This window comes from Tympanuchus pallidicinctus, unplaced genomic scaffold, assembly GCF_026119805.1.
Source record: "Tympanuchus pallidicinctus isolate F22 unplaced genomic scaffold, pur_lepc_1.0 scaffold22, whole genome shotgun sequence".
NCBI classification, from domain to species: Eukaryota; Metazoa; Chordata; class Aves; order Galliformes; family Phasianidae; genus Tympanuchus; species Tympanuchus pallidicinctus.
In genome coordinates, this window is record NW_026294739.1 from 25,348,688 (window position 1) to 25,363,277 (window position 14,590).

At 45.5% G+C, this 14,590-nt stretch overlaps 1 protein-coding gene across 1 annotated transcript in view; it reads left to right on the forward strand.

Annotated features, from left to right (window-relative positions):
* Window positions 1-14,590, forward strand: part of ZCCHC14 (zinc finger CCHC-type containing 14) — a 44,142-nt gene that overhangs the window by 16,306 nt on the left and 13,246 nt on the right. Inside the window, exon 3 of the mRNA XM_052685643.1 lies at window positions 12,287-12,360. Within this exon, the coding sequence (XP_052541603.1) occupies window positions 12,287-12,360 (74 nt within the window). The remainder of the gene's footprint in view (window positions 1-12,286; window positions 12,361-14,590) is intronic.

The following is a 14,590-nucleotide window of genomic DNA, read 5'->3' on the forward strand; positions in this document are numbered from 1 at the left end:
ATCTCTGAAGCAGAACAAACTCTATTTCTAAAGCACAGCAGTGTTGTTTAAGTGTTAAATTTAAAGTGTTCAATCACACAAGGCGTTGCATACCCGACTTACTGTCTCTAATACACAAGTTTGTGAGCATCAGCTATTTGCAGTTCATTCCAGCAATCAAATCCGAGGATTAGTGTACTAAAAAAAATAAAATAAAAATAAAAAAAGATGTTTTGATGTTGCATATTTTCCTCATTGCCTGAAGATGACTGCATATTGAGAAGGTCTTGAAGCCTGGGTGCTGCATCAATCAGGGAGCCTGCGCTTCTGCTGCTGGCGTTCAGTTAAGGTTAGAGGTCTGGCTTTGGAATAAAGCAAACACTGATGTTTGAATTTTTAATAGCAATACTCTAGGTTATACTGGTTGTATTCTGTCTCTTGTGGGCAGGCACACAGAGCCACGCTGTGCCCTCAAAGCAGGGGCTGAGTTGCAGAGCTCCCTCCATGGCAGCTCCTGGGGACAGCCTGCTGTGCTTCCTGGGTGCATCAGCACAGAGCACCCCTGTGGCACTGGTCTGCTTTGAAAATGAGGAGAGGAAGGACGAGAAGATCTCACAAAACAGTTTACCTTGCCAGCAATCTTCTCTGCTTCCCTGCTATTACGGCAAATATTTCTCTGCTCTGCTTCCCTTCTTTCTAATACGAAAGTGACCTTATTTTGTAAATGACAACACTTGATTTCCGTGGAAGCGACGATGATTTCTCACGTTCGGTGCTTGGCTTGAAGGGAACAGATGGGCTACAGAAAAGAAACAGCAAATGGAATAATACTTAAACTGGTGAGAGACCTTTTGCAAATAGTAGCTCATTATTCTGACTGAAGGGCATCCATGTGCAGGGAGGGGGAGGAAATTAGCAGTATTTTTTATTTTTTAAAGAGTGTTCTGCACTTTGCCTACTAGCTGATGCCAGCCCTGATTCATAGGTCAGAAGGCAGTGGGGGGCTCTCAGACTGGAGAGAGGCTGGTGGTTTGGGGCTTTGGGGGATCCTGTGCAAGAGCTGTGAGTCCTTGTGCTGCAGATAGGGCTTTGCTGGTGATTTGACTTGGTCTTGTTGTACCTATCTATCAAGCTGGGGTGATCCCTGTTTCACATCAGGGCTGGCTTAGTGCTTAGTGCTTACAGCTCTCTGGGAGGTACTGCTTGGCTTTGTCACAATGTTCAGGGTTTTCCTGATGAGAGATCCAAAAAGTTCTCTGGGATGTGTTTTAGGGGCAGAAACAAGTTCTCCCCTTTGTTTTACTTGAGTACTTAAAGACTCCTTTCTTAAATGTGCCTCCAACTCTTATCTTCCTTTGCTGATAACCAAATGAGAAAACTGTGACGTTAACGTTTGGGTGGTTGTCCGTAGAAACAGAGCTGAGAGTAATCAAAGGGAAATCAAGTGAGGTTGTCTAAAGAAAGCCAAGCTCTTCAGTTTAATGCAGACACAATTCTTAAAGCTCATCTGTTGAAAAGTGCCAGGACAGAGCCAGATGTTGAGGCCTGGGTTAAGAGATTTGGCAGCTGAATGGGTGAGGGCAGCATCTAGAGACATTTGGGGGGTGGATGCTGAGAGGTAACTGGAGAATAACATCTTGTGTAGGGGTTGTAGGTGGTGGAAATTGGGGCAACTTCCAGGAGTCCCAGCATCCTGTGTCCTGCACTTCCCTTGAACACCAAGCAGTGCTGGCACTGCAAGCTGCATTCCTGCAATGGGAGGAGCTGTGGCTCCCATCCCTGTGATGTGTCTGTTTCTGTGCCATGCCAGGAGTGGAGGAGACAAATGCTCAGCATTGGCATTGTTGGGATGCTCTGTCAGGCTTCGCTTCTGATTTCATCTTTCTTGTTGCATGCAGGGAAATCGCAGGCTGTAACCACTCCAAGCAGTGATTTTTGCTTAAAGTCACTGTGCTTTCTCAGATATGAGGGAACACAGAGCTAAAAGGTCGATGCTTCATTTTCTTCCCGATTTATTCTTTTATCTCCCTGGAAGAAAAGCAGTGGACTTGGTGCATTTCTTCAGTGCCTGGAGTGGATGCATTTCATCAGCGGATGGTGCAGATGCTGTTTTTAACAGTAACTCAGAGGGGGTAGCCCTGCTAAAATTACATCATTAATATACACAGCTGAAAGGAAGTGGCACAACAGTGCCTTGGAAAGCTCTCTATTGTGTTTTCCACTCCTGTGGATGAATTATTCAATGGGCATCATTCAAGCAGAGATGCAGTTGGGCTGCCATGCTTGCAAAGCGAGCAGAGTTCTTCTTATAAACAGCCTATGGGAGAGTAGCAACTAAATTACCTGCAAAAACATGGGTTTGATGCAGGTATGAGTGGCTTGGATTGCTGCAAGTTTGTGCTTCTTCCTTTTTCTGCTATGAAATAATTGAGGAGCTTGCTAGATATCCTGCTGTCACAAAGGACGACAAGCAGCTGTACAGAAGCAGACAAAACCCACTGTGCTGCACATGGGAGAATGCAGTGACCAGAGTGGAGAATCAGAGCTTCAAGATGTTGAGGTTTTAGTGGTTGAGAGCTTTGGGTTTTCTTGTTCTTTCAGTTCCCGTGTGTTCTCCCTGGCTTGGCAAACGCTAATGAAATCTGCTTTGGTCTTCTCTTCCCTTTTGTGTTTGCTTCATAGATGCGTTACAGAAACAATTTTGTAATAGTTGTATGGTATCTCAAAATAAGCTTAAGCCCTGAATGAGAACTTTATTCTGTTTCTTTGAATTCCTGGTCAAATCTTGTCCGGGCTCCAAAGCAAAGGAACAATGTTTCATACAGAAGCGTGGAAGGGAAGCAGAATATTAAAGCCTGAGAGCAGAGACCTGAAAACGTACAAGGATGTAATTGCCAACAAAAGGAGCCCCTCACAAAGGTGGCTGTGCAGGGGAGAGTTTGTTTCTCACTGAGCTGAGCACTTGAATGCATTTGTGGCTCTTGGCAAGACTGTTTGTACTGAAGGCTTTGCCTATTCCAGATTAGTCCCTGGGTCTGATGTTTGTACGTAGCATGCTTGTGGTATTTGTTTTGCCATTAAGCTTTCATACTGTAATTCATTGGAAAAAATTGAAGCTGATACCAAATGCTGCTCGCACTTTTTTCTCATTGCAGCCTTAGTCAGGAGCTTCAGATGCTGATACTGCCTTCAGAAATGCAGAAGGGAGCACGTGCTGATGAGCCTGAGCACTGAGCCGTGCAGTGTGGAACAGCTGTTTCACATAAGATATGCTGCATGTGTTTGCCTGGGTTTGAAATGCACATTTGTGCAGTGCGCACGCAGCCCAAATCCCTGGGCAGAGTTGGAGCAGCAGCCATCTGATCTTGGTGCTGTTTTATCACCACGCTGCCCTTCAAGGCAGAGCAGCTGGGATCTCACTGACTGCCCTCCATCTATGTTGGATATATGGTTACATGCTGCAGCCCACGAAAGCTGTGTTCAGCTGTTGTGCAGGGGGGGAAAAAAAACATTTATATATACCGCGTAATTTTCTTCAATAATGTTTTTTTTCCCATTCTCCCCGTCCCCAAAAAAAGATTTGTCATCAGTGGCACTCAGCTGGCATCTTGGGTTGGTTCAGTGGCTGAGCTATGGGCCCACTCCATATGTCTGTGTGTATTTTAGGGCATTGCTCCACACCTGAAAGCAAATGCCAGCTCCAAAAGGTTCCCAGCTGTGTCAGCTACCTGAATGTGCCGTGGTTCTCCCCATCTGCTTTCCTTTCTCTTCCTAAGCTGGGTCTGTATCTGTTCCATGTAGGCACAGGGACTCTGCAGGCTTTGGCTGTGTTGGTGCTGTTTCCCCGGTGATGTCTGGGATCTGCTGAAGCATGGATTTTGGTACTTGGGTACAAAACTGTGCAGGGAAAGGGGTCTGCATTACCAAAGATGTTTTGCACGGGGAAAAAAAGGGACTTTGCACCCTCAGTTTGATGGGTGAATATAACATTCAGATTCAAAATGCTACCTGAAGAAAATCCTTTCTAGGGGAGACCAAACCAGTACCATGACTGTCTAGGATGGGTGAAACTCCTCCTAAAAACTACAAAACAAAGCCAAGATTTTGTTTAAAAGCCATCTATTGGGAACAGTAAGGAAAATAATCACTCAGTCAGATAAAACTAGACTAAATATACAAGTGCAGATTATTTATCCAGTAAGTAAAAATATTTAGATACCAAGCTGAACGTGTCTTTTGATTACAGAGATATTTTTACTAGGGTGGATGACATAATTAGATCTGGACAGCTTGTTTATTTTAATTGCTTATGGTAGGATGTATGCTAGTGGTTATGGAAGCTGCCTTCAGTGTTTGTGCTTATGGTCATTTTTGCAGATGTTCTTCTCAGAATGAGCTGTACGTTCCTCTGTCTGCTCCCAGTAAATCACAGAAGGAAGATGAGTCAGGGGGCCAGGCTTTAAGCAACTGAAGTGCAAAGCTGCATCAATCGGGAGACGCAGCTTCGCTTTCGGAGCTGCTCATTAAAACTGAGTTATGGTATATGTTTTACCTGTTGCAAAATTGCCCTTAATTAACATTGCTTTTACAGCCTACCTTGGCACTGCATCGTAGCTCTCTTCCTGCCCCGAGCATTATTATGTATAATTCAACAGCAGGTCCCTGGTAAGTGTGTGCTTCAAGGAACAGCTCCTGCTTGGTGCTGTGCGTTGGTGTTCAGGCATAGCACGACAGCAGAGCTGTTACACAAGTATGTCCAGCACAGCAGCCCTTCCTGAGTCATTCTATAGAAGCTTTATCTGGCATTAGAAAAGAAGAAAGGCCACTTGTAAGGCAGTGGTGCCTATTCAGTGCTGTGGAAGGCAGTTCAGCAGAGTGAAGGCAAAAGTGAGTACATCTGGCTTGAAGTACTTGGTAAGAAAAGCCTTCAGATTGGTGTTTGAGGCTGTATCTTGCTTTTGAAAGCAGCTGGCTGATTCTTCTGGGCTTTGTGTCTTCCTGTCCAGATGGAAGTCCTCTTCAGGCTGTGGTGCAGACAGCGTTTTGTTTTCTTTAGGCCTTTGAATGCAGTGAGGTTACGAAAGTGTTCTGTAGGTTGATAGGCTTTTGTGGTTGGCTGAAGTGCTGACGGTGCCGTTCAGCACTACCCAAAACAATGCAGAATTGAGCTAAAATTCTAAAAGCTAAGATGCACAGACTTATTTTTCTCTCTCCCTTTTTTGGAGGACATAAGGTCGCTTAGTTGGTAAGTTGGATAAGCCCAGCTGAGGAAATAGCAGGCAGATGAAAACTACTGGTCAGGGGTGAGCTATGCAGTCCCAGTGCAGTACGTTTCCTCGGTGCTGCCAAGTGAAAGCTCATGTTCTTGATGTCTAAAAAAGCTGTGTGATTATTTCCTGTGGAACACTGCAGCTCCCAGTCATCAGCCTGCAAAGTAACTCCTCGCCTAAACTCAGTGCGTTGCTTTTGATTTCAGATGTTCTCTGTGCTGGAAGATCCCTTGTTTCTTACAGTTCTAAGGGCACTTCTTCTGCTGGGCTTCCCTGTGTGTCGTGGGTGCTGCTGACAAAGTTTGTTAGGCTCAATTCTAATCTTTTCCTGCCTATTTTGGTATGGTTCCGAGTTTCCTTTGCAGTGGGGACCGTGATCAGAGCAAAGTCTGCCCTGGTGCCCAGTGCTGAGGACTCTCTTTGGAGCCCTTAAACTCAGGTCATCCCAGCCAGGCTTGTTCCTGCTGCTCTGGGGGGAGTGGGAGTGGGGTCTTTATATCTGCTTGTCCTGATAAGAAATGAGCACAGGTTCATAAGACATTATCAGATAAAGTGAGCTAGGGATGTCTGTTACCACTTCATACTCATCAGCTTACTGTGAGGTGGCTTAGATAAAATGCTCTTGATGAAACTGTTTATTCCAAATCCCACTTGAGGGAAGTATTGTATTTATCTGCTGAAGTAGTTCTCCCAGTTAACGATAACCAGGAAAAGCCTTCAAATAGAGTTCTCAGGTAAATGTGTCACTCTCAAGAGGGTTTCAGCAGTGTTTGTGTTGCTGCGGTCGTTGCTAAGTGTCAATGATGCTGTAAATGTGCAAATCTTCTGCTGGAACAGTGTGATTTCCTGCACAGCTCAGAGTGATTTACACATACCTGACACAGGGAGAACAGAGAAAGATCTTACTGCATTTGGTACCAGCTACAACTTTGTGCTTCTGGGGGGGGAATACAGAGATTCTATGGAACTTACGGCTCAGTTTTTATACATTTCTTGGCAAAAAGCAGCTTTATATTTGCATAAAGGCTTTGGGATCACTGAAGCAATTATCTCTTGACACATTTACTTAGTCTGTAACCACTGGACTATGCGAGAACAGGTTGACCTCTCCCTAAATCACCTTCTGATGTGTTCAGAGGATGAGATGCCCTGTTTCCCCCCTTGCTTGTACCGTAACGACAGGTCCATCATACACGACAAACCAATGTAGTTAACTGCAGCTGCTGCATCCCCTTCCAGATTTGATTTATTTTTTTTTTTTCCCTAGAAATAATAGAACAAACTAGAAGGAGTAAAACAAGACCATTCTTCAGAAAGAAGCCCTCATTTCCTTATCCATCCTCCCTCTCCTAAAGAATCATCACCCCAGCTCTCATTCCTCTCGAATGGAGCAGTTTTCCCCTCTGGAACAGCTATAAATAGATGAGTTTGTAGCTGTATGTGTGCTTGTCACTTAGGCTAAACTCAACTCTGACACTTCTTAATTGCTTAATACATTTGCACGTTGCATGTGACATTTGCTACACAGCAGGCCTCTGTGTGTGCAGAAAGCAGAGCATCTGTAAGGACAAGCACTCCTAGAGCATCTCTAGTTATTGTTTATACTCTGCCCTGTCAATATTTGGACGCACCTTGGATACCTTACAAGGATTAGTTAATGTGTCATGAATGACTCCACGGTGTGCTGTTTTGCTGGCTGTTGGGCAGAGGGAAATGCAAGCAGGATGCTTTCTGGCTTGTCCTGTTAGTGCCTGCTGGTTCGGCGCCTGCTGGGCCCGGGCTGCAAGTTCAGCTCAGGTTTGTGGGTGTGAGGCCTCAGGGATGCAAGCTTTTTGTTGGCCTTCATGGCAAAGCTGTCACAAGTATTGTGATGCTGTGACTTGCTGGAAGGAGCTGTAGGAAACACATGAGTCTGATCCTGCCTGAGGTCCTCAGGTGTACTGATGTGAAGCTCTCAGCATCCTGAAGGATGCTGATCAATACCAGAGATACTGAGCTCTGTTCCCACTGCTTCCAGGTGAATGGGCAACCATTTCTCATTGTGCTGTGAGAGTCTGGTGCTTAACTCTGCAGGTTCCCTCCGGGCCCCCAGCATTGCATGTAATGAATAAGTGGTGGGAGGCTGGTGAGATGGAATGAGAGAGGTGGTCAGGAAACACATTCTTGTATGCTTGTGGCAGAAGAGGATATATTGCTTATGAGAGGGAGAATGCATCTTGCTTCCTTCATTCTCCATCACAGCTTAGATAAAAAGCTTTGCAAAAGATGAGATATGCCAAAGCACAACGCTGACAGAACTCCCTCAAAGTTTCTCAGCTCAGTTGAGCAGTTGCTATTTGTCACCTTGTAATTTCCTGCTGCTGTAATTGTTTTGAAACTACCAGATAAATTGTTTTTCTCCTGTGATTTTTTTTCTTCTCTTTGCCTGTGTTTCAGCGTAAATCCTGATGGGTTTGGGTTGGGTGGGGAAGCTTTGTGGTTCAGGTTTTGTGGAGTCACTCGAGATTACCTTATGTCTAATGGACAGCAGCAATTGAGTAACTCTGGCTTTTGAGACGTTGCTTTCCTTTAGAAAAACAAGAGATGGAATGAGAGCGCTGCGTTTTTGGTTACCACTTCTGTCCAAACGAGGATGTGGAAGTATTTTACCAGTTGCTTTTTGGTGGATGTTTTCAGCAAAAATCCAATTGCTGTTTGTTTGCTTCTTTCTGTAGATCTTCATTAATAAGTCTGTAGAAGTAGAAGCATCCGCTGGGGCTCTGCACTTGGCCACCTATAAACACAGCATAGTTTTTTGTAGGCTTTTTTTTTCCCCTTGTTTAAATTGTAGCCCTTCTTTCTGTCAGGAGCTGCCTGGATTCAGCCCAATCTCTTGACAGTCACATTCTTACCACCTGAATTCCAAAGAAAATACTGATCTTCACACCCACAAGAGCTGAACCACGTTCAGTGGTCTAAGAGAAGGAAAACAGCTGCTCACATATGGAGCAGCACTTTCAGACATCATGGTAGGCTTGCTGGAAGTTGCAATGCCTTCCACTTGAACCCAGTTATGCAGCTCTGTGATGTGCTGCTGCCCTGCAGCGCCTGTGCTTTCATCCCTTGGTACAAAACAACCTGCAGACCTGTGCATGTTTCCTTCTGGCGAGGGAAGCTGCTGGAGGGAGCAATCTGTGAGCTGTCTGTGAAACCAGAGGGAAACCAGTGGCAGAAATGCTGTTGACACACACTGTTGAAGGATGGAGGTGTTTGGTTCAGTTCAGTGCAGTTGGTGTTAGCGCTGAAGTCCTGGGTAGCATTAAAAGTAAATCAACACCTGGTTCTCCTGATTATTATTATTTTTTTCTGGTTCTTTGGAGAGGAACACAAGTTCTTAATGCAGACTGAGACATTCATCCCTTTAGTCCTCCTGCCAGTTCACAGCAGCTCTCTCCAGAAGTTGAAGAGGAGTTACAGATACACCACCTGCAGGGCCGTATGAAGGTGCCTTCTGAAATGAACCTTTTCCTCTGTTGCCCATATAGCTGCACGCTGCACCCTGCCCTTCACCCATGAGGAGTGGCTGGCTCATCCTGAGGCATGAATCACTTGGTGTGGCTGCAGATGTCAGGGAGGAGAAGGTCCAGGATCCCTTGGTGCAGAGGCTGGTGGGGGACCTGTCACAAAGGCCAGAGGGTTTCACACCTTGTCTGGGGCAGGAAGGAGCTCTCTGGCTTTTTACCTTCGCAGGAACGATGAACCAATCAGATGACAAATGCACTGAACAGCAGCCCAATGGGTAAAGATTTTGGGCTAGAACAGATGTAACTAAAGGGCTTCAACTTGCTGAATCTGTCTCACCTGGAGCACTTGAAATAGAACGAAAAAGGCACCATGCAGGAAGGAGGGAAGATGGCTTTGAAACCATGCCGTTAGAGAAGCTTCCACTAAGATCCAATTGAGCCTAGTTTGTAGAGTGGTCTCTAATCAAACTCCATTTGTCTGTTTTCTTACATCAGCCTTCTATACAGATGTGCATATACCTACACTAAGAGCCTGAGAACTGGTGGAGTATGGAGACCCAAAGCTGCAAGTTGCCCTGGAACATAATGGGAAGGAAAGGAGGAGACTGTATGGGCAGAGAAAGCCTCCAGCTAGCAGATCTGGGCTCGTTGAGCAAAGCTGGTGGGGGAGGAGGACAGTGTACTTACCTTGGAGGCTGCTTTGGGATGTAAAGCAAAGCATGCCTAAATGCTGAGTTCCAGGATTCCAGTGTGCTGCTGCTGTGACCTGCTCTGTTAGCCCTGATGCTCAGTGCCATACAGCATTGAGCAAATGCACAGGATTCTGGAAACATCGCAGTTAATGTGAGATAGTGGCAGAGAGGGCTTTGTCTTAGAGGGTGTATTGGGGTAGAAACTGGAGGATGCAGATGGAACTTCTCCTTGTGTCCTATGTTTCAAGTTCTGTGACTGCAGTACAAAGCCTCGTGACCTGAGAAGCTGCTGCCTGATCTTACTGCCTGCTAAAGCTACACTGGCAGGGCATCTTGGAATGTGATCCCTATTGTATTGTAACAAACAGTAAAGGATGTGGATTTCATCATGAAGCAACATTCGCTTTGACCTCTGTCTGATAGTGCCTCAATGTGAGCTTCCATACTTGATGCAGACACACAGAGTCAGTAACTGCATGAAGACTTCTCATCTGTGTCTAAAGAAAAGCAGCAAATAAAGTAAAGCAAACATTTCCCCCAGTGAACATCTTAGAAAGCTTGATTGTGGAAGTGGGGTCACTTTACATATCATTAGGAATTATCTGGATTATTGTGGAGCTGTATGATGTTTCTAGGGCCAATGGAGTTCATTTGTGCTGCAGAGCAGACTTGATCTTCAAAGATTCAGAGCAGGGTCGCTGTGGTCAGTGCAGAGCTGTATACCTAATGCTTCACTTGCCTCATGGCAATCATTTTCCAGAGGATAAACCCCTTGCAGCAGGTTATATTAACCAGGTCTAGATCTTTAGCCTGGAAAGGTCGTGTAACTGTCAGCACAGCAACATCCCTGTGTAGTTGTAAGTTGGTTATTAACCCAGAAATAGTGGTACAGCAGAAATAACATTTTGATATTCATAGGTGAGTGCTGTGTTGCTTAAACAGCAGTATTGCTGCACTTGGCCCTGGTCTGCACAAGTTCCATATTTGCTCCTCGCTGAGCTGTGTGTCACAGCATGGTGATACCCTGCACTGCATCCATCCCACCAGTCTTTTCCAATTCTAATCCTCAAGTATGTATTCCAGTCAGCATTTGCTGCATTTCAACTGTGAGCACGATTAAGGGTGTCCTGAAATTCTCTTAAATAAGTGTACTGAGGTACATTTATTTTCTCAAATGGTCAGGAAAACCTCTGAACCATGTGCACGCTTCAGTCTCCATGCTGTTGGGCAGCTTGCTGAGATCTGGCATGCAGATAGGCTCTTCCTATGGTGCTCAGCATGCAGCGTGGTGGCACTGAGGACATTTCAGAAGAGTGCTCTGAAGGCTTGAAATGGAGCAAGTCTCTGCTCCAAGGATAAGAGATAGGAAGCAGAATGTTGGGAATTGATTTACTGATGAGCCTAGGCATTTGGGTTATTGTAACTGGGGGCTGCTGTGAAGAATGAAGGGTTGAGGATCATAAAGGGAATGTTAATTTTGTATTTTAATGGCTAGCACAAATATCTGCTGCTCTATTTAAAACTCGATAGTTCTAAAAATGTTGGCTGCAAACGAATACAACTGCAAGAGGAGTTTTGTAAAACAGCCAAATCCAAGGCTGTAATGGTTTTAAATGACAGGGCACAACAACAAAAAACATTAAAATGGAAAAGATAACAGCTTCAAGTCACGGTGGTTTTGTGTGGGGGGAAATCAAGCTCCATCCTGGTGATAGGATGCTTTGGCTGTGGGGAATGGGAGCTGTGGGGCTGATGGAGCAGGTTGTGTGATGGACTGTTACAGGACTTGTGCCCCTGTTCTGCTGAGCAGCTTGTGATAGCAGGAATGAGAAGGATGTATGTGATGAAGGCATCGAGGTGGTGTAACGTACAAATAGTGTTCAACATGTGTAAAAACGTTGAGAATCACAGAGTCATCAAGATTGGAAAAGACCACTGTCATAGGGTCCAACTGTCAGCCCATTGTGCCCACAAAGTGCAGCTCCCTGGAATCCAAACATCAGGGCTCTGGGTTTTGCTTGTTTGAGCTGCTCTGTGAGCATCCCTCCAAGGACCTGTCGTGTGCTGCTCAAATTCCAGTGGCTTTCTTTTGGTATAATTGCCTTTCAGTTTATAAGCCAGTGCAAACTGGCGTTTTATAGACAAAATTCTGCACATCCCCATGGGTGCAGTCAAGAGGTGGGAGAAACTCCAGGAGAAATGGGAAATCAATAAACAGTGATGGTGAAGTTTAGTATGGTGGGGTTTCTGATCTATGTGGGAAATGAGGGTGGGATTCGGACTGCCTGATGTGCCAGATTGTGTCCTTGAAGGCTGCAGATCACCAGCAGAGATGGAGGTCTGCTCTTAGTCAGCCCTTTCCCTGTGGGATACCCATAGGAGGAAAGGACACATAAGGATCATCGAGCCCAGCATCTTGGGTTTGCTTACAGCTTATCTAAATAGCAATCATTGAAGGCGACGTTTCCCTTCAGCCTGCAGCCAAGGAGTGGTGATGTGAAGACAAAGCACCAGACCCCTCTCAGAAGCACACCCCAAAGAGGTGGAGGTTTTTGCAGGCCGTAGACTTGGCGTGCCTGTGTAATGTTCTTACTATGCCAGTGGGTGCCACGATAAGGCCAGGAGGAAACACAGAACTTTGCATTTAGCTTCTGGTCCAGGGATGGTTGGGATGAAGCCTTTCCATTCTGGACGACTACGAGGACCCCTTCCCCACTCACCAAGCGTGGCAGGGTGCTCCTGTGGCTGATGGCTGTCAGGCACACCCTGAGCAAAGGAGTAATCCCTTTTGCTTGCACTTAGGAACATCCTCCTCATTCCTCTTATCTCTGCTTTCTCACAGTGAGCGTCGAAAAAGTGGAACTAAAGGGACTGGCACACAAGAAGAACGAAAGAAACGTTGAATATTCCTTTGAGGTAAGTAGTGGTGCTGGGCTGGCTTTTTCCTTTGAAAGAAGAGAGGATAATACTTGAGAAGGAGTCAAAGAAACGTGCTGGCATTGTTAGGTCCCAGGAATTGGTCTGGGGAGCTCCCTGGGGATAGATGTTAGTCGTTTTTTAAAACAATGGTTTGTAAATAGGCCTAAATTGCTGTTGATTAACATATGTAGGTGATGCAGAGATTGTCTGCTAAGTGGGATGCAGGCAAAAAGGTGACATTCCAGCACAGCCAGTAGTGGCAGAGTGGGTGTTTATGGGGAAAAGAATCATGCCACAATTACAGGAAATTGTGTCTGTGGATGGAGTGCAGAAGTTAAAAAGAATTTGAGGCTTAATGTGGACGAATGTGAATTTGGACTCTTAGGGCAGTGCTGTATATGGGAAAAGATCAGAATGGTCATTTCTCGTTGTGTTTGTGGTCCTTGATGTCTGTATTCAGCAGTGAGGGAGTGTGAGACTGTGGCATATGGTTCTGGCTTTGCTGGTTTTAAAAGGGAGCTGAAGAGTACAGAAAATAGCTGTGGAAATTACTCAAGGCTTGAGGAAAATGCCATGCAGTGGGAGACTTAAAGTGCTCTGCTGCCAGATGACTCCAGCATCCTCGGAAAGTGTTCTCCAAGGGAAGAAAATATTTGTTGGTGAAGGAGTCGCTGGTATGGCAGGAAAAAAAAAGGCCTAACAGGAACTGTTGACTGCAAACTGAAGCCAGACAGAGTGGAAATGAGAGCAGTTCCCTGGCAGGAGGGTGGTTAGCCACAGGCTGCTGGGGGGGCTGCCCCAATTGGATGCCCAGTTTGGAGGCTGGGTGCTCACTGTGCTGCCGACGTGGGATTTTGTTCAGCGTGAGCAGCAGGGGTGGATGCTGGAGCTGGTGAGAGGAATGACAGAGTGCCTTTCTCCCATCCAGTTCAAGGGATGTATTCCAACCCTCAGAATGCAGAGCCCAGAAAACGTCTTTGGTTTGCTTAATGAGGCAGCGGAGCCAAAGAGTTGGTGAGAAAAGGAAACCCTGAAGGAGAACAGACAGGAGAATTTCAATTATCTACCACTTATACTAAAGAAGAAAAGGTTTTCTTTGTAACTGCCACCCGAGAGTTGAGCACCAACATCTTGTGATGTAGGCAGCATTAACCTCTGCATGTCATCCAGGCTGGATGTGGCTCTGGGCAGCCCGGTCCGGTGGCTGGTGACCCTGCACACAGCAATGTGTGCTCACAGTGATTACTGGGATCCTTTTCAACCCAGGCTGTTCTGTGATTCTACGTCCTGGTTCTAAATATCATCAATATGAGAAAAGTTATGGATGTTTCCTTAAATCCTAATGAGCCATGCCATCGTCTGGACTCCAGTTTACTTACGAGCCTCTTGTGAGGCATCTTTTCCTAGTGTAAATTCTTCCATAAATACAACAAGATTTCTTTTATCGGTGAAAACATTTCACTTCACAGCTTATAACTAAAAGAGCAGCCCTTGGTTGGGCTGAGCTCATAAATTGCTGCTTGCTTGGTTAGAAACCTCAAGGGTAAGTGTTTAGTTTGGCAGCTTGGAAAGAGCAGATCAATAGATAGAACAGTTTTCAGTGTGGCATTGCTGTTTCCCCCAGATTTATGGTTCGTGTTATTGTTTTACAAGCATTGAGGATGATGACATGTTAGCAAAGCATATGCCATAACAGATATCAGGTCACTGCAAATCTAGAAAGAAAGAGAAGGCTGAAACTTCTCACGAGTCCCTAAAAGGTGATAATTTATTACAAAATCTAAAAAGGGAAGGAAGAAAGAAAAGGTTCTGTAAGACCAAGAACTCTGTGAGTTTTCTTTCTTCTTTTCTTTTTCTTCCCCCTCCTTACTTGTCTGTGTAACAGCTCTGCTGAGAGGAAATTCCTCCATTATGTCATCTGTTTTGAAATCCTCTCCCCTCACTTTGGCTGCCTTGGGATGGCTGGAAAAAACTGTGTGTATGTTTTCAGTTGTCATTGAGACTGGTGTCATGTGAGAGGATGGCTTCCTGGTTGGAAACCCCACAAACCCAACTTCTTCCCTGCTGAAGGTTCCCCCGGTGCCAGGCACGTTGAGTAGAAGGGAGCTGCCATTTGCTAACACTGCTAGCCAACATCTGAGCCTCTCTGAGCCAAAACCCCCCAACTTTTGGCTCGTTTTAACTGATCATCCACCAACCCATAAATACCTCTGGATGTGAAGATGTG